General features: G+C 40.4%; 1 protein-coding gene across 2 annotated transcripts in view; it reads left to right on the top strand.

Annotated features, from left to right (window-relative positions):
- The window catches only part of RSF1 (remodeling and spacing factor 1), a 157012-nt gene extending 130145 nt beyond the window's left edge, over window positions 1–26867 (top strand). For both annotated transcript variants that reach the window (XM_047753445.1, XM_047753446.1), the window contains 6 exons: window positions 1785–1894; window positions 8043–8110; window positions 9765–9972; window positions 11641–11861; window positions 15436–15624; window positions 19297–26867. In XM_047753445.1, coding sequence (XP_047609401.1) covers window positions 1785–1894; window positions 8043–8110; window positions 9765–9972; window positions 11641–11861; window positions 15436–15624; window positions 19297–19868 — 1368 coding nt within the window. In that variant the 3' untranslated portion in view covers window positions 19869–26867. The remainder of the gene's footprint in view (window positions 1–1784; window positions 1895–8042; window positions 8111–9764; window positions 9973–11640; window positions 11862–15435; window positions 15625–19296) is intronic.
- Window positions 26868–27673: the final 806 nt, after the last annotated feature.

Below are 27673 nucleotides of genomic sequence, written 5' to 3'. Positions count from 1 at the left end.
AGTGGGTCAAGGATCTGGTGTTGCCGTGAGCTGTGGTGTAGGTTGCAGATGCTGCTCGGACACCATGTTGCTGTAGCTGTGATGTAGGCCGGTGGCTACAGCTCCTATTTGAACTCAAGCCTGGGAACTTCCATGTGCCTCGGGCATGGGTCTAAAAAGAAAATACAAACAAAAAAAAGAAAATTTAAGAGTTCCCATGGTGGCTCAGTGGTTAAGGAATCCAACTAGGAACCATGAGGTTGCGGGTTGGATCCCTGGTCTTGCTTAGTGGGTTAAGGATCTGGCGTTGCTGTGGCTCTTGCATAGGCTGGCAGCTACTGCTCCAATTAGACCCCTAGCCTAGGAACCTCCATATGCTGTGGGTACAGCCCTGGAAAAAGACCAAAAAAACGAAAAAAGAAAGAACAAAGAAAACTATCTTGTGAGTGAAAGTATTTTTAACAATTTTCATTTGAAATGAAGAATTTTCCTTAGTTTCTCAGTTTTAATTAATTGTGTTAATTCAGGCTTAATTAAACCACACACTGAAATAACCTGGCTTGGTTAGTTTTCTAAAGCATTAAGCATTGTGTGCCTTTCTTTTTCTAAATCTGTTATTTCCAGAGTTCCTGTTGTGGCTTAGTGGGTTACAAGCCACTAGTATCCATGAGGATGCAGGTTCGATCCCTGGCCTCATTCAGTTAAGTATCTGGCATTGTCCTGAGCTCTGGTGTAGGTTGCTGATGTGGCTTGGATCCCACGTTGCTGTGGGTGTGGTGTAGGCAGCTCTGATTCGACCACTAGCCTGGGAACTTCCATATGCTGCAGGTGGAAAAAAAGACCCTAAAAAGAAAAAAAAAATTCATTGTTTCCTTTATTCACATATTGATTGATTTTTTTTTTTTGGTCTTTTTGCTCTTTCTTTCTTTCTTTTTTTCTTTTCTTTCTTTTCTTTCTTTCTTATCTGTCTTTTTGCCTTTTCTAGGGCCTCTCCCGAGGCATATGGAGGTTCCCAGGCTGGGGGTCTAATCGGAGCTGTAGCTGCTGGCCTATGCCAGAGCCACAGCAACACCAGATCCGAGCCTCGTCTGCAACCTACACCACAGCTCACGGCAACGCTGGATCCTTAACCCACTGAGCAAGGCCAGGGATCTAACCCGAAACCTCATGGTTCCTAGTTGGATTCCTTAACCACTGAGCCACGACGGGAACTCCCTTGATTGAATATTTTATGTGTTAAGTTTTACTATTGGTAGATAAAACTGCACCATGATTGTTTTAAAAGAGATAATTATATGAGTTCCCACTCTGATACATTGAGTTCCAAAGCATTGCTGGAGTGCTAGAACACATGTTCCATCCCCAGCCTGCTCAGTGGATTAAGGATCTGATCCCTAACCTAGGAGCTCCATGTGCCACTGGGTGGGAAAGGGGAGTGGAGTGGAGGTAGTAATAGGAGTTCCCTGGTGGCTCAGTGTGTTAAGGGCCTCTTGTCACCGCTGTGGCGTATATTCCAGCCTTGGCTTGAGCGCTTCCCCATGCCACAGGTGCAACCGCATATTTTTTATATATATAGAAACTCACAGAAGCATAAGTTTAATACAGAAGAGTTTCATCCTTTGATCACCAATATTCTTTTTAATCTCTATACTTAGTGTTGCCATGTTTATTCAGTTTTAAGGAGATCGTTCACTTTTTAAACCTTTCACATGTGCTGCCTAGGTCAGTGTTAAAAAGCTATTAATTCCAAGGAAGTTTTTTCTGTTATGACTAAAAACCTATATATTATTGTATTTCTAACCTAGGAGCCTGATTTTTCTGAAGATCATGAAGAAAAGAAAAAAGATTCAAAAAAATCCAAAGTAAACTTGCTTGAAAGGAGGTCAACAAGAACGCGAAAATGTATAAGTTACAGGTATGAAATCTGTAGAAATGGTTACAGCGAAAGAGTGGAAAATGTTTTTAAAACAACCAGACTCCAGGGAGTTCCTTTTGTGGCACAGAGGAAACAAATCCGACTAGTATCCATGAGGATACCAGTTCAATCCCTGGCCTCACTCAGTGGGTTAAAGGCTCTGGCATTGCTGTGAGCTGCGGTGTGGGTCGCAGGCAGATGGGACGTTGCTTCGGCTGTGGCGTAGGCCGGCAGGTGCAGCTCCGATTCTCTCCCTAGCCTGGGAATTTCCATATGCCTCCAGTATGGCCCTAAAAAGCAAAAAAAAAAAACCCAAAAAACGCAAAACAAAACCTGACTCTAGTCATCACAGTAATCATTAGAAGTTGTCTGCGTATTTCTTACGAACTGTCTTAGGATCATAAAATTTTAGAAACGCCAGCATCATCTTTCCCAAATGTAAACTCGTTCATGTTATCCTCTTCGTTTAACATTTGTTGTCCAGTCTCTGTAGCTCTGGGGTTAAGGACTCAAGCCTTCACAAGACCCACAGGCGTTGCATGACGTGCCCTATACTCCGCGGTTCCCCCTCATTTCCCCGTACGAACTCCCGTTAGCCACCCTGTGTTCTTCAGTCCCTTCCTACATACTGTTCACTCGGCCTAGAATTTTTCCTCCCATTTTTTACCTTGTTAACAACCTTCTTTTGGTTAACAACCTTCTCTGTGCCTTTAAAGGAACCAGTTCTTCTCCTCGAAAGTGCTTCCGTGGTTGTAATGATTGTAATGAGTGTGACTTCAATTATTTGATGACTCTTTCTCTCCCCCAGTGTACTGTCAGCGTGACGTAAGGACCATGTCCTTGAGAGTCATCCCTCTCTCCTCACGGCTGGCACACTGCTCCATCAGCTCCTATCGAAAGAATCAGTAACATCATCTGGCGCTCCACCTGCCGCCAGAAATAGCAGAGAGGGCGGTTTTTCCGTGGTCACTGTCAGCAGCTAAACGTAGACGAAAACCTTATTCTCTAAGTGTTTGCTGGTCTAGTGTTCTTTTCATTAAACCACGCTGTCTCAAATAGTAAATAAATGACATTTTAATTATTTTAAACCATTGTTAGATAACACCAGCATAATCTTTTAACCTGAATAACTGGAAGTGAAAAACAAAGTTAATTTTGTAGAACTCTGAGCTTGCTTCCTGTTTATAAACTTTTATCAGTGATCATGGAAAAGTTCTCCTCGTGAGGTTCGCTGTTGTTATTAAAACATTGTGAAATGCAGTAGGATCAGTAAGAGTAAAGTCCTTAATATATATGGGAATGATGTCCATCTTATTCTTTATATTTAAAAAAAAACCTTAAAAAATAACTTTTTCAATATAAAATCATTATAGCTAGTGGAGTCAAAACCTACTGATAGAAAGTACAAATGTTAACATGAATTCTGCTGCAGCATATTAAATGCATCCCTGGGAATCGCCATGCCATACACAGCATCCCACCGTAAAAACTACAGGGATTCTAGGAAGTATGACGTTAGGGCCACACACTCAATGTTTTCATCAGTGATACACTTTTTTAAAAAAATAAGGATCTAGTAAAAAATGATAGTATCATTTGACACATGTTAAACGGTTAAGAAATAACATAAATACTACAACAAATACGACATTTTATATTGAAAAAAGCCCTGAAGTTTGTCTGTGGGAAGTGGTTGTGAGGAGCGCTAGAGCTGATAGATTACTGTGTAATAGTAAAAGGAGAGTTATTTGAGATCAGCCAGAAAGTTGTGATACCGGATTCAGATGGCGGTGGTTTATAACACACACGATAAGCTTAGGTAGCTGGTGGGTGTTTTTAACGTGTGTGCATGTGTGTGTTTTGTCTATTCCTGTGCAGCTAGGTGCCGTTTTCTGTATTTACCTATTGTTTCTCATGAAGAAAACTATGTATAAGCAAATGTGAAATACATGCTATGCATGAGTTATTTCCCAATCTATCAGTCATGTTGGGACAAATTTACATTATCAGAATAAGCATTATGGGAGAACTGTATTGTCTTTGAATCCTGATATAATTGTGGTTTTAAAGGAAGTAGAGGTGTTCTCGTTGTGGCTCAGCGGCAATGAACCTGACTAGTAACCTTGAGGATGCAGGTTCAGTTCCTGGCCTCATTCAGGGGGTTGGGGATCCGGCGTTGCTGTGGCTGTGGCGTAGGCTGGCAGCTGTAGCTCCTATTCGACCCCTAGCCTGGGAACTTCCATGGTGCCACACACATGTGGCCCTACAAAGCAAACAGAAAAAAAAAGGGGGGGTGGGGAGTAGAGATTTGTTTTATTAGCATTTCATTTTGGATATATACCTAGAAATGGGATTGCTGGATCACATGGTAGTTCTAAAACCAAAAATAGAACTACCATGGATCACGTGCTAGTTCTGTTTTTGGTTTTTATGGAAACCCCCATGCTCTTTTCCATGGCAGCTGCACCATTTTGCATTCCCACCAACAGTTTATAAGGTTTCTGGGTTCTCCCTGTCCCTGCTTTTGTTTTTTTCCTGCTGGCCATGCTTAGAGAGGTGAGGTGATGTCTCGTGATTTTGCTTTGCATTTTCCTTGGTGCTGAGCAGCTGCTTGTTGGGCATTTCTAAGTCTCTTGTCACTTTTTCTTTATTCCTTTCTTGGTACTTTTTAAAGAAATTGAAAGGAGTCCCCCATAGACTTTCTGTAATTTTGGGGTGTTTATTCTTCATATTTAAGCTCTAAGTACACCTAGGATTTACATTGCACATGGCGTACAGTGGGACTGTTGTGAGTGAATATTAAATGTAAAGCACTTAATAAGGAAGCAACACAGAAGAAGGCCCCCCCAAAAGGAATTTTATCACTCTGTCATTTAATAGTTATCATATTCTTACTGTTCCTAATAGAGGATGACATCAGAATTGACTAGGAGTGGAGTTCCTGTCATGGCTCGATGGAAATGAATCTGACGAGCATCCACGAGGATGCAGGTTCCATCCCTGGCCTCGCTCTGTGGGTTAAGGATCCAGTGTTGCTGTGAGCCGTGGTGTAGGTCGCAGACGCGGCTCAGATCTGGTGGGGCTGTGGCTGTGGCAAAGGCCAGTGGCTATAGCTCCAACTTGACCCCTAGCCCAGGAACCTCCATATGCCGTGAGTGCGGCCCTAAAAAAAAAAAAGACAAAAAATAAAATTGACTAAAGTTATAGTCCTCTTTGTGTCACTAATTAGCCATGTGTCTTTGAGTGGTTGGTATGTTCTCTTGGGTTTGGATGCTACACCTGTAATGGTAGACTAACCGAAATGTTCCCTTCAGCTTACAATTATATAACAATAATACAGGAATTTACAAACTATGTTTTTAATCATAAATTGTATTATATGATTCATTTATATATATCCTGCCTGGTTCCCAATGGGTTATAAGCAAGGCATGTAATCCAGCAAAATCTCATAGTAAATCCGGGAGGCATCTGGCTAAGGAAAAGATAGAGTTATGACAAGATACTGAGGAAGGATAGAGTTTAGATGAAATTTAAATGAACAGGAAGGCTCCAAGCAAAGCAGGACTGTGAAGGGGTCAGTATCTTATCTGGATGGCTAGGTGGACAGAGGGTCCTGTTTCCTTGAAAAAAATGAAGATAAAGGAAACTGTCAAGTGTTACATCCAGCCCTTTATCCAGACTCTGAACCTGGGATGTAAACCAAGGCTGCTTGTTTGTGTTAAAAGTGACTTCAATCCTGCAGGCAAGGGTGGGTGTTGGATTTTTGCTGATACAATTTCAGTAGTCTCCGATTCTAGAAAACAGTCCTTTATTGAGCAAGAAAGTAGTAGTCACTCAAAAAAATAGATCGTTATGGCACTTTACAGCCGCATCATGTCCTTGAGGAAAATCCTCTTTTCCGTTAACTTTGCATCTGGCTTTATCTGTATGTGTTATTGTCGCCTGACAAATAAATGCATGGATTGTTCGCAGTTGTGAAAAAGTTGAAGGTAAACTTTTAACTAAATCATGATACATCTGTAAGATGAGACTACGCAGCATTTAAAATTATACTGTAGAAGAGTTCTTAACCGGAACCTTGTGAATCCTCTGAAATTATGTGTAAATTTTTGTGCGTTATATTTATTTTCTCTTACAGAGGGTTTACAGCGTTCTGTCAGTTTTCTGCTGTACAGCAAAGTGACCCAGTCACTCACACACACACACACACACACGTATGTTGACATTCTTTTTCTCACATTATCCTCCATCATGCCGCATCATAATATTTTCCTAGAAAGGAAATCCATAGCTTTAATGAGTTTCTCAGCTCAAAAGGCAAAATATTTGGCTATTAGTCTTTTTTTTTTTTTTTTGTCTTTTGTTGTTGCTATTTCTTGGGCCGCTCCGGCAGCATATGGAGGTTCCCAGGCTAGGGGTCGAATTGGAGCTGTAGCCACCGGCCTACGCCAGAGCCACAGCAACGCGGGATCCGAGCCGCGTCTGCAACCTACACCACAGCTCACGGCAACGCCGGATCCTTAACCCACTGAGCAAGGGCAGGGACCGAAGCCGCAACCTCATGGTTCCTAGTCGGATTCGTTAACCACTGCGCCACGACGGGAACTCCCTGGCTATTTGTCTTAACGCTGTTGTCAATCCACTGTGTGACTTTAATCCAGTGCTAATAGAATTTACTGTGGTTATGAAAATGTTTTATTTCTTTGCTGTCCAGTATGGGAGTCAGTAGCCATATGTCACTGTTGAGCCCTTGAAATATGGCTAGTGAGGAACAGAATTTTTTTATTTTAATTAATTTAAGGAATTCCCATCTTGGCTCAGCAGGTTAAGAACCTGACATATTGAGAACCTGAGGATGCAGGTTCGGTACCTGGCCTCGTTCTGTGGGTTAAGGATGTGGCATTGCTGCAAGCTGTGCAGCAGATTCTGCTTGCATCTGGCGTTTCTGTGGCTGTGGTGTAGGCTGGCAGCTGGGAACTTCCATGTGCCGCAAGTGCAGCCATGAAAATAGAAAAAAAAAAAAAGAATTAAAAATATGAAATAAAAAATAACCGTATATAGTTAGTGATTACCGTGTTTAGCACAGTCTTCGACAAGTCACTGTATGCTTTGGTCACCTCACTTCTAAAATGAAAGGGGTTTTTTTATGTGAAGAAGTCTTAGTAGTCATCTAGTCTTGATTTTTTTTCCTTAAGTTGGAGGAAATTCGCCCTTGTGCGAGAATGTACATTTACATAGTTTTAAAATTCTAGTCATCTGGAGTTCCTGTCATAGCTCAGTGGAAACAAATCTGGCTAATATCCACGAGGACGCAGGTTAATCCCTGGCCTAGCTCAGTGGGTTAAGGAGCCAGCATTGCAAAGAGCTGTGGTGTAGGCCAGTGACCATAGCTCCAATTTGACCCATAGCCTGTGAACCTCAGTATGCCATAGGTGAGGGCCTAAAATAAATAAATAAAATAAAATTCTAATCATGTGTATATGAATTTCAGTAATTATAATCTTTAATAATAATAATATACTCCTCACACTATTATTTCTGGAACACTGATTTTGTTCAGTTTACTTTATCACGTGATTTGTATAATCAGGGGTTGGCAAATTATGGCCTATGGGCCAATCCAGCTCACTGTCAATTTCTGAATGGCACATGACCTAGGAGTCGTTTTTACATTTATAAATAGTCGAAAAAAGGAGAAAATTGTATGACAGTTACATGAAACTCAGATCACAGTGTATAACGAATGTCACATTGGGCAGAGGCATATATTCCTTCACTTGTTGTCTGTGGCTGATTTTGCATCATAGTGGCAGAGATAGATAAGTGGTTACAACAGAGACTGTACAGTCCACAAAGCCTAGAATATTTATGATCTGGCACTTTACAGAAATACTTGCTTGATCCCATAGCATAGATGATCTTTGAAAATGAAAAACGACTTAGAATTAGATACTGATTTACAAAACCCCATTTTACCAAAGAAACGAGTTAATTTCACAAGTGTAAGGTGATGTAATCCAAGTTGCACAGCCCCGGAGTGGCAGGGAGCAAGTTCATATTCAAGCCCTTTTCACTTCAGAGGCAGCCCTTCTGACCCATATGCCAGGCCACGCTGTATGTAATGTGATTGTTGTATGTATTTTAGATTTGATGAGTTTGATGAAGCAATTGATGAAGCTATAGAAGATGATATCAAAGAGGCCGATGGAGGAGGTATGTTTGTCATTTTCTCCTCTTTATCTAACTTGGCTAATACATTAACTGAAATGCCTTTATTCGAGCAATGAGCAAGCGTATTTTCTTATTCTCCTCAGCATGTGTCATGATCCCTGCTGATGTTAACTAAGACTCACAATAATCTGTGGACACAGTATCACTGTGTAGACTCAGATCTTACTAAGTATTTTAAAGGTTGTTTTGTTTTACAATATGAAATGAAATGTAAATGTCCCTCCCTGGATGAAAAAATCTACTTTTGCTTCCAAACAGAGAACCTGGTGAAACTTTGCTGTTGTCTTTCTTTCTTTCTTCTTTTTTTTTTTTGGTCTTTTTGTCTTTTTGCCTTTTCTAGGGCTGCTTCCCATGGCATGTGGAGGTTCCGAGGCTAGGGATCTAATCGGAGCTGTAGCCACCAGCCTACACCAGAGCCACAGCAACACCAGATCCGAGCCACGTCTGCAACCTACACCACAGCTCATGGCAACGCCGGATCCTTAACCCACTGAGCGAGGCCAGGGATCAAACCCGCAACCTCATGGTCCCTAGTCAGATTCGTTAACCACTGCACCACGACAGGAACTCCTGTCTTTCCATTTTTAGATGCTACTGCTACAAAGTCAAAAATTATGTATAATCAGGGAGTTCCTGTCATGGCTCAGTGGTTAACAAACCTGACTAGCATCCATGAGGTTGCAGGTTTGATCCCTGGCCTCGCTCAGTGGGTTGAGGATCCCACGTTGCCGTGAGCTGTGGTGAAGGTCACAGACATGGCTTGAATCCCATGTTGCTGTGGCTGTGGTGTAGGCTGGCAGCTCTAGCTCTGATTGGACCCCTAGCCTGGGAACCTCCATGTGCTGCAGGTGCAGCCCTAAAAAGACAAAATATATATATATATATGGATAATCAGAATCTAAATGGTTGCTTTCGATTAACCTTGTAAAAGTGTATTTGTGCCATAGTCTCTAATAGGTGACATTAAAATAGAATAATTAGAAGGTAATTTAATTAAAAAGCCCTGTCGGGACTTCTTCATGCTCCAAGGAACAGGGTGATTTCCACTTAGTTACTATGAAAGCTCTAGAAAGGGTTAATAATAAGTAGGCGGTTTGTGTGGCACTGAAGAAGTCGTAGCTTTTCCAGACATGTGGACCTTATTTACATCTTTGCTGCTAAATTCTCACTTTCTCTATCCTGCAAACAGTTAAAAAAAAAAAAAAAAAGGATTGGCCTCTTTAAAGCCATGTTCAAAAGACAACTTTCAAGAAGAAATTCTTGAATAACCGCTAATAGGTATGAGGTTTCTTTTTGGGGTAATGGAAATACTCTGGAATTAGTGGTGATGGTTGCACAACTTTGTGACTCTACTAAAAACCTCTGAATTATGCACTTTAAAAGGGTGAATATTATGGTATGTGAATTGTATAAAAAATTTTTTTAAGATCTTCTGTACATAGTAAACTTAGATTTAGTCAGTTTAATGCAAAAACTCTTAAGAGCTCCATTAGCTCATTTGTGAGAAAATTGCATATATGTAGAAACAAAATAAGAAACCAAATGAAAAGCTGCTGAGGATATTAAAGGGAAGCTTTTGATCAACATGCAGTTGTCTCTGTCTCCCCCTCCCTGTCTTTCTTGCCCCTGGACTCAGGAGTTGGCCGAGGAAAAGACATCTCCACCATCACAGGCCACCGTGGCAAAGACATCTCCACTATATTGGACGAAGAAAGAAAAGAAAATAAGCGCCCCCAGAGGGCTGCTGCCGCTCGGCGGAAGAAACGCCGGCGACTGAACGATCTGGACAGTGACAGCAACCTGGATGAAGAGGAGAGCGAAGATGAGTTCAAGATCAGTGATGGGTGCGTGGCCTGCCTTCCCTAGACCCCGTTCCCTAGATCCAGGCTTGACAAGGGCTGCCCGAGAAGCTCGGCCCTGCTCTGATGGCGCTTTTGCTCTTCATACACATAGAAATCTATTTTCAGAAGACTTAAAACAGTTTTAAGAATTCTGATGTTGGTTCTTTTTAGATTAAAATGCAGTTTTATGGTTGGTTGTTCAATATTCAAAATTGTATTTAAATTTTATGAACTGCAGTTGAACATTCATTTGTAGTATACCTCTATGCCACCTTCTGGCACATGACCATGAGAGATTCCGAGTCAAAGGTGAGAAATAGACAAGTACAAATCATTAGAATTATTTTCTAGTGACCCATGGGGTTTGGGTTGGGGCAGGTTATTTATATGGAAGATCAGGAACGGCTTTCCTCTAGAGTAGACAGCGAAAAATATACTGCGAGTTTCTCCTATCAGATTTTTAGGGGAAGAAACAAACAGAGAAACCATAACAAAAGGGGTTTCCGTCGTGGCACAGCAGAATTGAATCTGACTAGGAGTCATGAGGTTGTGGGTTTCGATCCCTGGCCACTCAGTGGGTTATAGATCCAGTGTTGCCATGAGGTGTGGTGTAGGTTGCAGACAGGGCTTGGATCTGATATTGCTGTGGCTGTGTGTAGGCCCGCAGCTACAGCTCTGATTCAGCCCCTAGCCTGGGAACCTCCCTATGGCATGGGTGCAGTCCTAAAAAGCAAAAAAAGAAGAAGAAGAAAAGAAACCACAAAAAAAAGCCATTCTGCCTGATTCTTATTAAAGTGTAGGTAAAGCATAAGGCTGGGTGCAGGGTGGGGCCAGATCAATCCAGAGAGGTCAAGGAAAGCCTCGGAGTGGAGGTAAAACTCTTCGGAAATTTGAAGAATGAATTGGGCCGATTGATGAATTTCAGTTAGAATCAGTATGAAGAAAGCGTATTCCAAGGAGAGGGAGATAGCACACAGCCAAAGCAGCAGGCATAAGATGTCACAGAATATTTAGGAAACTCCTGGTGTTTCAGGATAACAAGACTTGAGGAAGAAAGTAAGCAGAGACTTCCGTGCTGGAAATGTGGCCAAGAAATAAAAAGGAACCAGATGATGGAGTGTTTCTTTGTCATGCATAGGAATTTGGACTCTACCCTAAAGATGATGAAAACCACTGAAGGGTTTTAAATACCAGACTAATGTGAGGTTTGTGTTTCAGAAAGATTCGTCCTGGCATTCATTGGAGGGAAATGAGTCTAGAGATTAGTGAGACCTCAGGGAACTGCTGTAGTGGTTTAGAAGGGAGACGAGCTCCTGAACAAAGAAGCGGTATCAGGTCTGAGATACTATCTTTAATAGGTAGACTCAGGAGGAATTAGCCATGGATTAGATGTGGGAAATGAAAAGGAAGAAAGAAATTAAGATTAATACCAAGTTTCTCCTTTGAATTCCTAGATGGGTAATAGTACTGAATAGTACCTGGTAATAGTACCTGGCTGGGGAACAGCTGAGAGGAGTAGGTTAGGAAAGAATGGATTCGTTTTTGTGCGCGTTGAGTTCAGGGTACGTGGGAGATAATTTACTGGCCTTATTAGAATTTGAACTCAGAACTCAAAAATGGGTTCATGGTTTTAAGTGTACCATCAAAATTCATCTAGTTTCTCTTGGACAGATCACAGGATGAGTTTGTGGTATCTGATGAGAACCCAGATGAAAGTGAAGAAGACCCACCATCTAATGATGACAGCGACACTGATTTCTGTAGCCGCAGACTAAGGCGACATCCTTCCCGGCCAATGAGGCAAAGCAGGCGTTTGCGAAGAAAGACCCCAAAGAAAAAGTACTCTGATGATGATGAAGAAGAGGAGTCTGAGGAGAATAGTAGAGACTCAGGTAAAAGTAATTTGTATCCACATCTCACCAAGTCAATAAATTCCTGGGGCAGCTAGGAGCTTCTGTCGTGGCTCAGCAGAAATGAATCTGACTAGCATCCATGAGGACGCAGGTTTGATCCCTGGCCTCGCTCAGTGGGTTAAGGATCCTGTGTAGGTTGCAGATGTGGTTCATATCCCATGTTGCTGTGGCTGTGGGATAGGCCAGTGGCTACAGCTCCGATTTGACCCCTAGCCTGGGAACCCTCCGTATGTCACAGGTGTCACCTAAAAAGACCTAAATAAACAAACAAATCAGTAAATACTTAGGGCTTCTGAAGCTAAAATTTAATTTTAATATATGCTTTCTGATAAAACTGAGTTCTGGAGTTCCCATTGTGGCTCAGCGGTAGCAAACCTGACTAGCATCCCTGAGAATGCAGCTTCAATCCCTGGCCTTGCTCAGTGGTTTAAGGATCTGGCGTTGCCATGAGTTGTGGTATTGGTTGCAGACTTAGCTTGGATCCCGAGTTGCTGTTGCTCTGGTGTAGGCTGCTGGCTACAGCTCCAATTCGACCCCTAGCCTGGGAACCTCCATATGCCTTGATGTGGTCCTAAAAAGACCAAAAAAAAAAAAAAAAACACCTTTGAATGTATTCTTATGATTCACCACTAACTGAATCTTTCACATAAAACATCTGAGAAGATAGATAGGTAGATAGAGATGGATGTGTTAACTTCATCCCAGTTCATTCGTGATGAGTTCTCTTGGTTCCAAGTGTTTCCATACCTAGACTTTACCCTCTTAGTGTTTCTTAGAAATCATCCTTAATAATCTGAGAATATTTTTCTCAGAGGTCTAGCTACTAGAGAGAGAACGATCAGCAATTAACAGTTATCTCTAACACATTTAGATCATGATCAGTGATTTGTTAGTTTTTATAAATTAATAGGGAGAGGAGGCATGGCAGTTAAGACACAGATATGAATGCTTATGGGATTGGCAGGTGGGTAGCTGTCATCTTACCGAGGAAGTGCCATCAACAGGAGTATTATATCCCCACTTGGGCCAGGCTTGTGGAGTATTTTTTTATTTATGTTTTTTTCTAAACCTTTCGAATAAGAGGAGACATTATGCCCCTTTATCAGTGATTATTTCCTAAGAACAAGGAAATCTTCTTACATAACCACAGTATAAAATCACAATGAGAAATTTTAACATTGATTAAATTCTGTTAGCTGGGAGTTCCCGTCTTGGCGCAGTAGTTAACGAATCTGACTAGGAACCATGAGGTTGCGGGTTCGATCCCGCCTTGCTCAGTGGGTTAAGGATCCTGCGTTGCTGTGAGCTGTGATGTAGATTGCAGACACAGCTAGGATCCGGCGTTGCTGTGGCTCTGGCATAGACCAGTGGCAATGGCTCCAATTAGACCCCTAGCCTGGGAATCTCCATATGCTGTGGAAGCGGCCCTAGAAAAGGCAAAAAGACCCCCCCCCCAAAAAAAAAAAAAATCTGTTAGCTAATTAGTAGCATACATTCAAATTTCATTAGGTGTCCCAATATTGTCCTTTACATGATTTTTTTTCATTGTTAAGGATCCAATCCAGAATTATACATCACATTTATTCATGTCTCTTTAGTCTCCTTTAATCTAGAATATTCCTCATACTTTGTTGACCTTGGCATTTTTTAGGAATTCATGCTAGTTTGTAAAATATACCCCAGGTTAGGTTTTTCTGTTTCCTTGTGATTATATTCCTACACATTTTGTATTATAGTTTATTTACAATGTTCTGTCAATTTCTGCTCTACGGCAAGATGACCCAGTTGTATATTCTCCATTGTGTTCCATCACAAGTGGCTGGATGTGGTTCCCAGTGCTATACAGCAGCGTCTCATTGCATCTGTTAACCCCAGACTCCCAGTCCTCCCCCTCCCCCTTGGCAACCACAGATCCGTTTTCCAGTTTGTTTCTTTTCTGTAGATAGGTTCATTTGTGGCATATATTAGATTCCAGATATAAGTGATAGCATATGGTATTTGTCTTTCTGACTTACTTCACTTAGTATGAGAGTCTCTAGTTCCGTCCGTGTTGCTGCGGATGGCATTATTTTGTTCTCTTTTATGCTGAGTAGTATTCCATTGTGCATAATAGCACATCTTCTCAGTGCATTCATTTGTCCATGGACATTTAGGTTGTTGGCATGTTTTGGCTGTTGTGAATAGTGCTGCTTTGAACATGGGGGTGTGTGTATCTTTTTAATGAAGGTTTTCTCTGGGTATGTGCCCAGGAGTGGGATTGCTGGGTCATAGGGTAGTTCTATATTTAGTTTTCTGAGGTACCTCCATACTGTTTTCCGTAGTGGTTGTACCAATTTATATTCCCACCAGCAGTGCAGGAGGGTACCCTTTCCTTCACACCCTCTCCAGCATTTGTTATATTTATTATTTGGTGTTGTGTAAGGACGAGGTTTCTCTTCTCCTCTACATGTTTACTTCTTCGTACCTGTATGCACTTCTGGATTCTTACTTCAGTTAGTAGGTACATAATATGTTGCCCTTACTGTTTTGACTCAATTCATCCCAGATTTGGCTGGTGGGGACCCCTTTAAACTATTGGAAAGCTATTTGGAAATATTTGAAATCCATTAGAACACAAAGCTGGATGATTCAGCAGAATTTGTTAGCATTCCTGAAAAACACAATGCTCTGGTTTATTGATCAGAGATGACATGACAAGAACAGTGCTGCTTAGCTCTTCTTTGAGAGTTAAAGTAGCCACATAAGCTGTATTTAATTAGGAGATTTTAATTCCGTATTTTAAAAAGCCACAAATGGAGTTCCCATCGTGGCACAGCAGAAAGGAATCCGACTAGGAACCATGAGGTTGCGGGTTCGATCCCTGGCTTTGCTCAGTGGGTTAAGGATCCAGCGTTGCTGTGAGCTGTGGTGTAGGTCGCAGATGCCGCTTGGATCTGATGTTGCTATGGCTGTGGTGTAGGCTGGCAGCTGTAGCTCTTATTCGACCCCTAGCCTGGAAACCTCCATATGCCAAAAGTGCGGCCCTAAAAAGCAAAAAAAAAAAAAAAAAAAAGCCACAAAAGTCTAGTTCTATATTTATTTGAAAATAGGCTCTTCAGTTTTCTGCAGTTACGAAGTTTTACCTCTGTGGTACACTGTGAAGCTATGACTATAGCCGTGTACATACACAGGAACAGGAGAGTTTCATGGGGCGGAATAGTAACTTTCCACCAAGCAGAGCTGGTTGTGGCAACCACGCAGCCGACTTGGTAGCTCTAGGTTGTATGAGAGAAAGAAAGTATAAAAACGTCTTTTAATCTTGAAGATTGACTGCTAATAGGATACCTTTGTGACATTCGGCATTAAAGCCCCCTCCCAGACTTACTCTTTATTAAAGAGGAAATTAAAGATTTGTGAAAATTATTCTTCATTGAAAAGTTGTTATGACTGAACTCTGCTTGGTAGCTTTACATTTTTATAACCTAAGCTAACTACATTTTTGTTTAGCAAAATTAAAATTTGTACTTCTTTTTCTTTCCTCCTCCCTCTCATCCCCCCCTTTTTTTTTTAATAGAAAGTGACTTTAGTGATGATTTTAGTGACGATTTTGTAGAAACTCGGCGAAGGCGATCAAGGAGGAACCAGAAAAGACAAATTAACTACAAAGAAGATTCAGAAAGTGATGGTTCCCAGAAGAGTTTACGACGTGGTAAAGAAATCAGACGAGTTCACAAGCGTAGGCTTTCTAGCTCAGAGAGTGAAGGTAAGGAATAGATCTCTAGTTAAAGAAGTTTGAACAAGGTGAACCATAAGGTTGCAGGTTCGGTCCCTGCCCTTGCTCAGTGGGTTAACGATCCGGCGTTGCCGTGAGCTGTGGTGTAGGTTGCAGACGCGGCTCGGATCCCGCGTTGCTGTGGCTCTGGCGTAGGCCGGTGGCTACAGCTCCGATTCGACCCCTAGCCTGGGAACCTCCATATGCCGCGGGAGCGGCCCAAGAAATAGCAAAAAGACCAAAAAAAAAAAAAAAAAAGAAGTTTGAACAAGGCAGGAGTACAAGTTTAAAGTAAACTCAGGATTATGATTCTGTACAATTTCTTAGAAATTTAATATAACTGCTAGTATCTTTGAGATAAAACCCATTACTTTATGCCTGATCACTATTATAGTTTAAATAGCTGATCCTTAATGATATCCCAATTTTTAAGGTCTTCATTGTAATAAATAAATTCTTCATTGAAACTAGAACTGTATTGGGAGTTCCTCTTGTGACTCAGCAGAAACGAATCCGACTATTATCCATGAGGATGTGGGTTCGATCCCTGGCCTTGCTCAGTGGGTTAAGGATCTGGCGTTGCTGTGAGCGGTGGTGTAACAGGTCGCGGATGAGGCTTGGATCCGATATTGCTGCAGCTGTGGTGTGGGCCTGCACCTGCAGCTCCAGTTACACTCCTATCACAGGAACTGCTCTGTGCTCTGCAGGTTCGGCCCTAAAAAGCAAAAAAAAAAAGGAAAAAAGAAACTAGAGGACCATCAGAAAGTTGTGATTTGAACGAGATTTCTCCCACTTCCCTTATTATTCATGGCCCTCATTTTGAAATAACCCATGCCCTAAAGAGCTAAACAGTTTCAAACCAAGGGTGCCTGCCATCTCTCTCCACCTTGAGAGTGAGCTTTAGGTGGTTAATTGTTTTACTTCTTAATAGCTGTAGCTGTGCCCCATACCAGAAGTGTAGGAAAAACTAAAATAGGAGTTTGCGATGCCTACATAGTCTTTATAGTTATTTCAGAGTTCTTCCCACATTCATTTTAAACGATTCTAACCCTTACCTTCCCCCATTTCTTTTTTATCTATTTAATTCTCCATTGTCTGTGATCTGTTTTGAAGATTATTTGCTTTCATAGATCCTTGTCAATTAAGTCTGAACCCAAGCCAGGAGAGCAAGGGGAAAAAAACGTTTGGATATGGGAAGCTAAAAAAGGGAGGTCACCCTGTGGTAAATGTGTATTTATCTTCGTGTGTCATGAAAGACAAACCTGGGTTCATTAATTCAACTATTAAAAATAAATTCCGGGGAGTTCCCATCGTGGCGCAGTGGAAACGAATCCGACTAGGCACCCAGCGTTGCCGAGAGCTGTGGTGTAGGTCACAGACGTGACTCAGATCTGGCGCTGCTGTGGCTCTGCTGTGGGTCAGCAGCTGTAGCTCCAACTAGACCCCCTAGCCTGGGAACCTCTGTATGCTGTGGGTGCGGCCCTAAAAGGACAAAAGACAAAAAATAAATAAATAAATACATAAATGAATAAATACCGAACTGGTCACTCCTAAGCACTTCGAATAGGACATTGAACAGAATAGCCAAAAACATAATTCCCTCACGTAATTCTTATTTTAGTTGGGGGAAGAGAGACAATAAACATGGTAAGTAAGTAGAATATAGGATATATTAGCAGGAGATGAATGCTGTTGAGAAAAGTAACATAGAAAAGGAAGGTTGGGAAAGTAGTTGAAATTTCAAATAGGATACCAAGGGAATGGCCTCTTTAAGAAGACAACATTTGAGTAAAGAGTTGGAAAAAGGAGTTCCTGTCGTGGCTCAGCAGGTTAAGAATGCAGCTGGTACCCATGAGGATGCAGGTTCAGTCCCTGACCCTGCTGAGCAGGATGATGACCTGGTGTTGCCGTGAGCTGCAGCTGCAGCATAGGTCGCAGACATGGCTTGGGTCTGGCGCGGCTGTGGCTGTGGTGCAGGCCGGCAGCTGTAGCTCTGATTTGACCTCTAGCCTGGGAACTTCCAGATGCCGAGGGTGCGGCCCTAAAAAGGGAAAAAAATTGAGAAAGAATGTTCAGTGTGCCATGTATCATGTATTTATCTCAAAGAAGGAAGGATACGAGATGGAACAACAGATGTGAAGGCCTTGAGGTAAGTTTGTGCCTGACATGTTCAGGGAACAGATGGGAGGCCAGGGAAGTTGCAGAAGGAGGAGTGAGGGAAAGAAGAATTTAAGCTCCAGCAGGGGGCGGGTGGGGGGTGAAGCAGAGAGATCGGCAGGACCGGATCACAGAGAGCAAATTATAGGCCACCCGTGTGTGTGAATACAGCATCCGGGAATCAGGTTTTATTGGAACACAGTCACAACCCAGCATTTACCTGTGGTCTGTGGCTGCTTTCACGCAAAGTTGAGTAGTGTTGTAATAGAGTCTGTAGGGCCTGCCCTTTATAAAAACAAGCAAACAGAATGCCCAGCCTCCGACCAGGAGCAGCACCATGCAGTTGGCATCTCTGCCCTGATGGAAACGTTCAGTGTCTCTTCTGTTCAGTAGTGTAGCCGCCAGTTGAAATGTGGCTGGCGTGACAGAAACTGCATTTTCAATTTTTATTTAATTTTAATACATTTAAACTTAAAATAGGCATATATGGTTAGCGGGTACCACATCGGATAGTGCAGTGGGCCATTGTGTAGACTTCGAATTTTATTCTGTGTGAGATGAGAAATAATTGGCAGATTTCGAGCAAACGAATAACATGATCTGACTTAGGATTTCATTTGCTGTGGTAGCTGTGTTATGAGTGAATTGAAGGGGACAGGGAGAGAATCTAGGAGTCTAGGTAGCAGGCCATTGCAGTAGGCCAGGCAAGAAATGATGGGAGGTGAGAGCAGAGCAGTAGCCAGTAAAGGGGTGAAAAGCAGTCAAATTATGGGTGTATTTTGAAGGTAGACCCAAAGGATTCAGTATTGGGTTAGATGGGAGGAAGAAAAGGATCCGGGATGACTGAGCAGTTGGAAGAATAGAGTTGCCAGTGACTAAGATGACGGCGATGAGAACACCACAGGTCTGAGGAGGAAGCTTAGGCGCTTCGTTCTGCCCCTTTAGAAATCCAGGCATAGCGGTTGCGTTGGCAGTTTGCAACATGAGTCTGGAACTTGGGGATTGGCTGCCTAAAACAAATGTGAGAGTCATCAGCATGCAGATGGTGTGCAGAGCCAGGAAGCCAGGTGAGGTCACCTGGGTGTAAGTCTAGACAAGAAGATGAGACATTTAAGGACCACCAAGGACACTTGATACCCTGGGATGAGAGCTAGTGCAGCATTGCACATGTCCTGAATTGGGTGCTCAGTTTTTATCTTATCAGCGTGTTTAGATGACTCCCTAATTTGAGGGATAGTAGGAAGAACTTTGTTAGTTTGTGAGCAGCCCATCTTCATTCACTTTAAGGGTTCTGCTCTTTCCTAAAACCATCGGTAAAGTATTCCATGACTCACACTGGGCATTGCTGTGGAACTGAGAGAGAAATAAGGCCGGTTACAGAAGGGAAGTATTTATGTGCACGCAAGTCTGAAAGCAGGACATGGTGTGAATACAGGGAGGAAAAGAATGGCTTAAATCTGTTAATGGATAATTTTACCAACGGCTTCAATGTCCTGTTTGTTCTAGAGAGCTATATGTCCAAGCACTCTGAAGATGATGAATTAGCTAAAAAATCAAAGCGGTCAGTTCGAAAGCGGGGTCGAAGCACAGATGAGTATTCGGAAGCGGACGAGGACGAGGAAGAGGAAGGTAAACCATCCCGAAAACGGCTACACCGGATCGAGACAGACGAAGAGGAGAGTTGTGACAATGCTCGTGGAGACGCAGCTCAGCCTGCCCGTGACAGCCAGCCCAGGGTCTTGCCCGCGGAGCCGGAGAGCACCAAGAGGCCCTATCGGATAGACAGCGACGAGGAAGAGGACTTTGAAAACGTAAGCAAGGTGGAGAGCCCGTTGGACTATAGCTTAGTGGACTTACCTTCCACCAATGGACAGAGTCCTGGCAAAGCCATTGAGAACTTGATTGGCAAGCCAGCCGAGAAGCCACAGACCCCCAAGGACAGCAGCACAGCCAGTGCAAGCCTAGCCCCCAATGGGACGAGTGGTGGCCAGGAGGCAGGGGCACCAGAAGAGGAGGAAGATGAGCTTTTGAGAGTGACTGACCTTGTTGATTATGTCTGTAACAGTGAACAGTTATAAAACTTTTTTTCCATTTTTTTGTGCTAATTTATTCCACGGTAGCTCTCACACCAGCGGGCCAGTTATTAAAAGCTGTTTTATTTTTCCTAGAAAACTCCACTACAGAATGACTTTTTAGAAGAAAAATTTCACCAAACCCTGAAGTCTTTCTGTGAAGTGACCAGTTTTGAACTTTGAAGATAAATAATTGCTGTAAATTCCTTTTGATTTTCTTTTTCCAAGTTCATGGTCCTTGGTAATTTCATTCATGGAAAAAAAAAATCTTATTATAACAACAAAGATTTGTATATTTTTGACTTTATATTTCCTGAGCTCTCCTGACTTTGTGAAAAGGGTAGATAAGAATGCATTCCGACTCTGTGAGGGCCCAAAACAGAATTAGGGGTGGGAGAAAGCACTTGTGCTTTAGCTTTTTCATATTAAATATATACTATATTTAAACATTCACGGCATAGGTGATGATTAACAGACTATTTAAAGTTCAAGTCTGTATTGTTGCAGTTTGAGAATTGTAGATAACATCGTACATAAGTCATTTAGTAACAACATTCATGAAATCAACTTGTTTACTATGGAGATAACCACACTTTAATAAAGAAGAGACCAAGAAAATACCATCATCAAAAACTCTAACCTAAGTTTCTGTTATAGCAGAGTTTCTTGTTTAAAAAAAAAAAAATCATCTGAAAAGCATTTGTACAGTAAAATATATAATGAAACTTTGAAGCCAGATTGTGCTAGCAAGAAATTTTTCAAAACAGCTTTATGCAGTGGTGATGAGGTGGCCTTTAATATGTTATCATGAAGAGTTATTAGTGAAATGAGTGTGGACTTTCTTAAGGCCCAGGTGGACTGTAAACTTTGCAGATGTGTAACTCTTGTCTTCTGGCCACTTAATATTTAAATATCTAAAATATTCTTTAAAAAAAAAGTACATCTATACATAACATACACGTAGAGATGGATTCTAGGCTGACAGCGGTATTTTAGCACATTTGAAGAAGGAAAGTATTTTCAGGTGAATTTTGGTCTATTCTTGCCCTTAGTATCTACTTCAAATTGAAGTCTACAAACAAAGCAGTTCCTTTGGGAGGTTTTTAGTTTGAGTTTTAGCATGTATGTGTGTGTATATGTGTGTGTGTATGTGTGTGTGTGTTGGACTTTACTATCTGCCTGGATATATTAGCAGGGTTTGAATGTAGTTTTGGCCTTTGGCCATTAGACTTCTGTTAAAATTCATTACAAGTCACACAACCAACGTAGAGTTGATTGAAAACGACCATACTTAATAGGTATGACATCCATTTCAAACATCTCAACACTTTAAAGAAAGATAAGCCCTTTGTTTCAAGAAAAAGAGATTTGTAACTAACTAACTAACATGTCATTGACACTAAAATATGAACTTTGTCTTATTTAGTTTCTGTTATAGCTGTAAAATTTCAGGCAGAGCCATAAATAACATTGTACAAAGTGTAGCACTTGTGATTAAATCTTGCCTGTCAAATTCTGAAACCTTCAGCCATTACTTTTGTGAATACCTTTGCCCTGGGATTGGGTTTTCTGTTCAAGTGTTGTGTCTGTTGCCGGCAATGGACACACCATATCTGCTGCTGGCCCAAGGAACTTCATTGATTTTTCTTTCCAAATTAACCATTATATGTGCTAGGCAGTGTATAATAAGGCACTTCTCTTTTTTATTATTAAAAAGCTGGCATTAGACTTCCATTATAAATACCTCTCTAGAAAACTTTATACTCCTTTTCCTTCCTCAACAGGTGTTGCCCTTAAATCTTTTGGCCTTGAAAGTTTATAGCTATTGTTCCTCACTTGTTGGTTCTTTGATTTGTTTTGGTTCACTTTAGTTCTGTAGTACCTGCCCATTAATATTTTTGCTTTGATTCTAGCAATGTGTATGTATCTGTATAAAAAATAAAATAATGAAAGCAGCCGAAAAAGAGGATGCACCAGTAGCATGTGGTTCCAGACAAGTTGTGAGTGTTATTTTGAGACAATGTTCCACCGGAAGGGAGGGAAGGGCTTTTACATTCACAGACAGTAAGCAGGACTATAAGGAGCCACCCTGACTTACCAGGCCTGCTTTCTGGCGAGGTCTGGTTCATTTATTTGAAAGTCAGTTAAGAATGTTAGCCTTTTCTCAACTATCTAAAATAGGCAGGCAATAGAAAAACTCTTATTAACGCAAGGTAAGTGGTTCACACATGCGCAGGTGGACTCTCCTGCCCCCAGCCTCCCTCTACTGTTTTTAGTCCTGCAACTGGGTAAAGCCACTAAGGTGTAGAAACTCCCGTGTACCCTATCTCTACCTCTGGACACACCAGCTTCTGCTTCAGCCTGCTAGTTCTCTTCATGTAAGCAAGTAACAAGAAGAACTGTTGAATGGGCAGATTATTTATTTTACAGGATGCCTCATGTGAAATAAAGAGTTCTTTTTACCCTTCTGCTATAGAGAGCAAAAAGACTGAGTATTCCATTTAGCAAATGTCCCACTGACATGGGTTATGATACCACTTTTGCTGCCTCTTATGTACCAAACTTGAATTAAGTGTTTGTGAACCTGATAGTGAGTGTTTCCTTTCTAATTCCCTTTTCATTCTGATTAAACCAGTTAACTGTGTTTCATCTACAAGGAGTGCAATCCAAGCACCTGATACTTAAAATTATTATTATGCAGAGAAGTTAATTACGGCTGATTAAATGTTGAACAGTTCAAAAACAATTCTGCTGCTTGGTGTTTAGATTGAGTTCCTCAAAGAGTCTGTGTTTGCTGAAATATTAACGCTGACCATGCTTTAAAGAAGTTAATAAAATTTAGGGGAAAGTGAATGTTCTATATCCAAAGACATAATTCAGTCATCAGGAACTGGACAGGGTATAGGAAAGCAGCAGTCCATCTAGAGTTTAGGACATCTTGGATCCTTATTATTAGAGCACTAACCATGGATTTAGGCTCACAGTAACTGCTGTGTAATAGAACCCTTTGATCCTTTACACTTCCTTTTTGGAAATGTAAATTAGACTTCTAATATTAAACTCCAGAGTCTCTAGCAGATGTGTTAAGGGGAGATGTAGTTTAGTAATCAGAACTTTTAGTTTGCAGTTTCTGTTAAGGTTTGAAAATTAGCCAGATTTTCACGAAGCAGAAGCTTCAAATTAAACTATATGAAAAGAACACAGAAAATACACAGTTTTGTAGACTTGTACTGATGAAATAAATAGTGTCTTGTGTAAACGGTTTCTGTTGTTGGCACATTACTAGAGAATGATGGCAGAGATGTTTTCAAGAATATACCTGTTTTTTGACGTTGGGTTTCCTTGGCACATCTTTCCAGTTGGTCAGGGTCGCAGATTCCAAGAATAAAAGGGAGTTTCATTTAGAATAAATTCATGCCTACTCATAATTTTTGTTTAATGACCTACCAAAGAATCAAAAGACTTCATATGCTAAAGAAGTTGTTGAGAAAAGAATTTTTAAACAAATTAACAGGATATTGCAAACTCCAGTTTTTACTTTTCAGTTGATAGAACCCATCTTGTAATAATGCATTGGGCGAAGAACATGTATTAAGGAAAATGTAGGCATTTACTTGTTATTTAGAGTTTAAGAGATGGGAAATTGTTAGCTATTTTGAAGTGGGATTGATGGAATTTCCTTTGTCACAAGGAATGCCTTTTTAGCTTATGTTTGTGAGGATAAAAGATGTTAAGCACTCAGCAGTTTGTTCCACCATGCAATTCAAAGGAACCTAATGAATCTAAAAGTTTAACTTTCATAGAAAGTTGTGAACTCTGCCCTTCACCAACACAGCAGAACAGGTCCCTGATACATGGCATTGCCTCGCAGCTGTAGGACAAGTATTCAAAGACCCAGATTTCTTTTTAAATGAAATGAACATATATATGTGTACGTGTGTGTGTGTATATATATATATTACTATGTATATATACACCTTAGATGTTAGAAGAAATTAAAATGAACCCTTTGAAATTATGATTTGACATTATTTAAAAAGATGTAATTATAACTGATAGGAAATGATGAACTTCATTTGATTATAGAAAGCCTAGAGAAAAATAGTGAAGTTCCTCTTCTTGGTTTGACATCCTAAAGATATATTCCTGGTTCTTCCAAGAAGCAAGAATGCCAAGATTGCATACTTTCTGTATCTTACTAGTCCTCTGCTTACTACCTTCTATTAAACTTTCTTAGCATACAGTCCATTCCTATTTTATCACCATTCCCAGTGTGTACCTTGCAAATGGCAAGCTGATTTCCTTCATTGTTTTTATGCCACTCCTGGAAGACAAGACCCTTTCCTATCAATGTATTTAAACTGAGTTATTGTGTTATGTGTATACTGAATAATTTGCTTTCAAAAATATTTCCCTCCAATTATCCTGGACATTTTTGAGTGCCAAGAATTGCTAAATAACAAATTGCTATGTAACTTATATTGAAGATAATCATTCCCCAGCAAGCAAAGAGTCATTATAAGCCAAAATGTAGTATGCTTGGTATATAACTACTATAGATGGTACACTCAACAATTTTTTAAAACTCATATAAACCCTCTCAGAAATTGGTTAGACTATGATTCCATTAGTAATTTTTTTTTCATTTTGGTCATGTGAGCTCAATTTTTTTTCATGTTATATTTATACCATTTTTGCTCTGGGAAATGCTGCAAACCTAATTCTGGCACATTATAGTGACTTCAGTTAATAAAGATATTATTTTTATTTTACTAAGATATCTATTCTATGCATAATTTATATGAGAGGGCATAACACTTTATTAGACAAGTAGAAATTTATTAATTAAGCTCCTTAAGACATTTTGAATGAGAAAAAAAAAAAAACATTTTAAAACAAACTGCATTTGTGTTTTTTGCCAAAACCGGTACAAGCTAGAAAATGCACTTAAGGACTGAGAGACCTGCCTTGTTCATTTTGCCACTGGATGATGTAAGTTAAGAATGGAATTGCTAACCCTAACTATATATTTTCTTGACTTTCATCAGTTTCTAAAGAAATCTAATTTAAGCCTTCGGGGTTTTGTTTGACCTGTATTTATTGAGTTCTGGTCATAGACCAGGAGCTAGCTGCATGTCATGCTTATGGATGGCCAGAACACAGTCATTGGGAAATTTAATGGCTCAAGACCTTCTGAATCATTTAACTTATTTTGTATGTTGCAAAAAAAAAAAGTTTATTTTGCTTGAGAGTCACATTTTTTTATAACTGTACAGCTTTTAAGGGATGGGAGGTGGAAAAATACCCTAAAATAGGATGTAGATTTTTACAATTGTGTTTATGCTAGAACATCTACAGGTGCATTATGTAATTAAACCTAAAATTGTTTAAAAATTTGTGCCATGGTCTTTTTCATTCTCCTGCCCTTTAGCAGAGTTGGTGCATGTCAATACTGCTATATGGACAAGCCTTGAAGTTAGGCTATTAACCCTGTTTCCAAAGCTTTATGATCATTGCATGAAAATTACACACACATGTAGACACATACATATACACACACCTCTAGTTTATATGAGTGTAAATGGATTTTCAACTTCAGGACAGCTATAATAGCCCAAATTTGGCCGTTAGCAGCATATTCTCACAGTGCGTGATTTTCATGATGCCGAACTAGGGTTTTCTCGACATTGATCTCGTGTTTCGTTCAAAGTAGTTTATTGATAATGGTATCAGAATTGTAGTTTGCCCAAACCTGCCAGGAGGTTTTGTATACACCTCGAAAGGATGTGTCCTGTGATGGGATGGTGGAGTCGGAGGTGGGACAGGGCTTGGTTTCTTTCTGTAAAAGAAGGAAAAACTAGAATTGTTTGATTTGGTTCTTGTAGACTTAATTCAGTAGATTTTACTTCCATAGGAATATTTGCTGGAGGCATGGCAGGAAGGGATATCAGATTCAAAGTCAATTCCCTTCTTATTGGATAAAGTATTTTGAAATCTTGTAGAGCTGCCTGTTCTAGCAGTCTTTTACATGGCACATTTTACGTAAGTTATATTGATACCTTTGTTAAAATGCCAGTACTTTTGGCCATCTGGTAACTTGCCATTCTGACTTTTCACCGTTACAGCACAAGTGTGTTCTTGTATAGAATTAAACTCATAACTTCTACATAAGTTACTTTTATCTGTTGTCAGCTAATATGGGATGTCAGTTTCTTTGGTATCCTCATAGGTTCAGAGATGAAGCCTGGGAATCATGAATTTGCAGGCAAAGAATACAAATTCCAGATAAGAATTTGTAGATGGTATGTTAAATTTTCATTTTAATTTTAAAATAATAGCTAGGATCCAAGGAGTGTTTGATCAGAATGCCCCTTGGATAATTAGACATGCTTATATGAAATGCTTTATTTTCCTATGCATAAAAAAATTATTCCTGGAATATGTTCTCAGAATGCTTTATTTTGTTTTTAGGAGATGAGAGCTCAAGCAAACGCTCCAAGATGAGCAAAAAACTTTTGAGGTAATAAGGAATGTGATTTTAGTCAAACAAGAGAAGCTGGCTTGCTCTCTGCCACATATAACATACTGCATGTGAGGGGGGGAAGAGATGTGAAAACTGGAAATGTAATTCCAGTAACGCACAAAGTAAATTTTGTGCATAGAAAATATGGGAATTCCTGGTAGCTTAAAGCTTCAGGGGTTAACTGCAGTGTGTGAACACCTAGTGTGTTAGAATTGCAGTGCATCGTGTTTAAATACAATATTCCTTGTAAGTGGCAACCAAAATATGTTGTGGCTTGTGCCAATATTTTTGTTAATGAAATGTTCAATGTCTCACTACAGTCTGATCAGAACCCTTGGTGTTAAAAACAGGCCTAAAGCTATTTTATGGCTATTGGCCTAATTGTGTAACTTTTTCTTTCAAAATGTTTTATTATAATACTTCTGTCATTTCTTTCACTTAATATGTGTCAATTGTCATAATAAAAAAATTAAATAATTTGATGTATTTAGCATGATGTGTTTGCAAACTTAGTTTATTTTAAACTTTGTGGCACATAGAAAGCTATGAATTTTCTGTAACAGTTGATGAAGATTGAAAATTTTTTTTATCACCCCAGGAATAGATGAATTGTTCTCTTACTATCGAGAGAGTAAAACCACAAGTGCATCAGTTTCCCCAAAATAATTTAAGGCTACTTGCCAAGGATGTGAATTATAGATATTGGAAAGCTGTTCTTGAGTTCTATATTTAGCATCCAGAGAGCAGACATATTAAAAAAGGCCTTGAACTTGTTCTGTGTGGCTCTAAGGGAACAAATAACTAGGCCAGAGGGCAGAAGCAGTAAGGCAAAAGGTTTGGGTTTATTCTGCGGCAATTCTTTTTTACAGAATTCTCTAAAAATTAACTTGAGAGTGAATTCTCACTGGTAGGGGGGGTTTGGATTTAGATGGAAGTACCATTTGATAGCAGTGTAATAGATCAACACATTGAAAAGGGGGTTAGACCAGACGATTTTGAAGGGGCCCTTCCAATCCTGAGTTTAATTCTCATCTACAGATGTTGACTGGATGGAGTTTCCTTCCTTAGAGTAGAATTTACAGCAGATTCCAGCAAACTAATGGAGTTCACTCTTTGCAATTCTAATTAAAAATATGGATAAACTGGAGTTCCTGTCATGGCTTAGTGGTTAACAAATCTGACTAGGAACCATGAGGTTGTGGGTTCAATCCGTGGCCTTGCTCAGTGGGTTAAGGATCCGGCGTTGCCGTGAGCTGTGGTGTAGGTTGCAGACGCTCAGGTCCCGCGT

Source organism: Phacochoerus africanus, chromosome 11 (assembly GCF_016906955.1).
Source record: "Phacochoerus africanus isolate WHEZ1 chromosome 11, ROS_Pafr_v1, whole genome shotgun sequence".
NCBI classification, from domain to species: Eukaryota; Metazoa; Chordata; class Mammalia; order Artiodactyla; family Suidae; genus Phacochoerus; species Phacochoerus africanus.
This window is presented reverse-complemented; position numbering and strand designations above follow the sequence as displayed.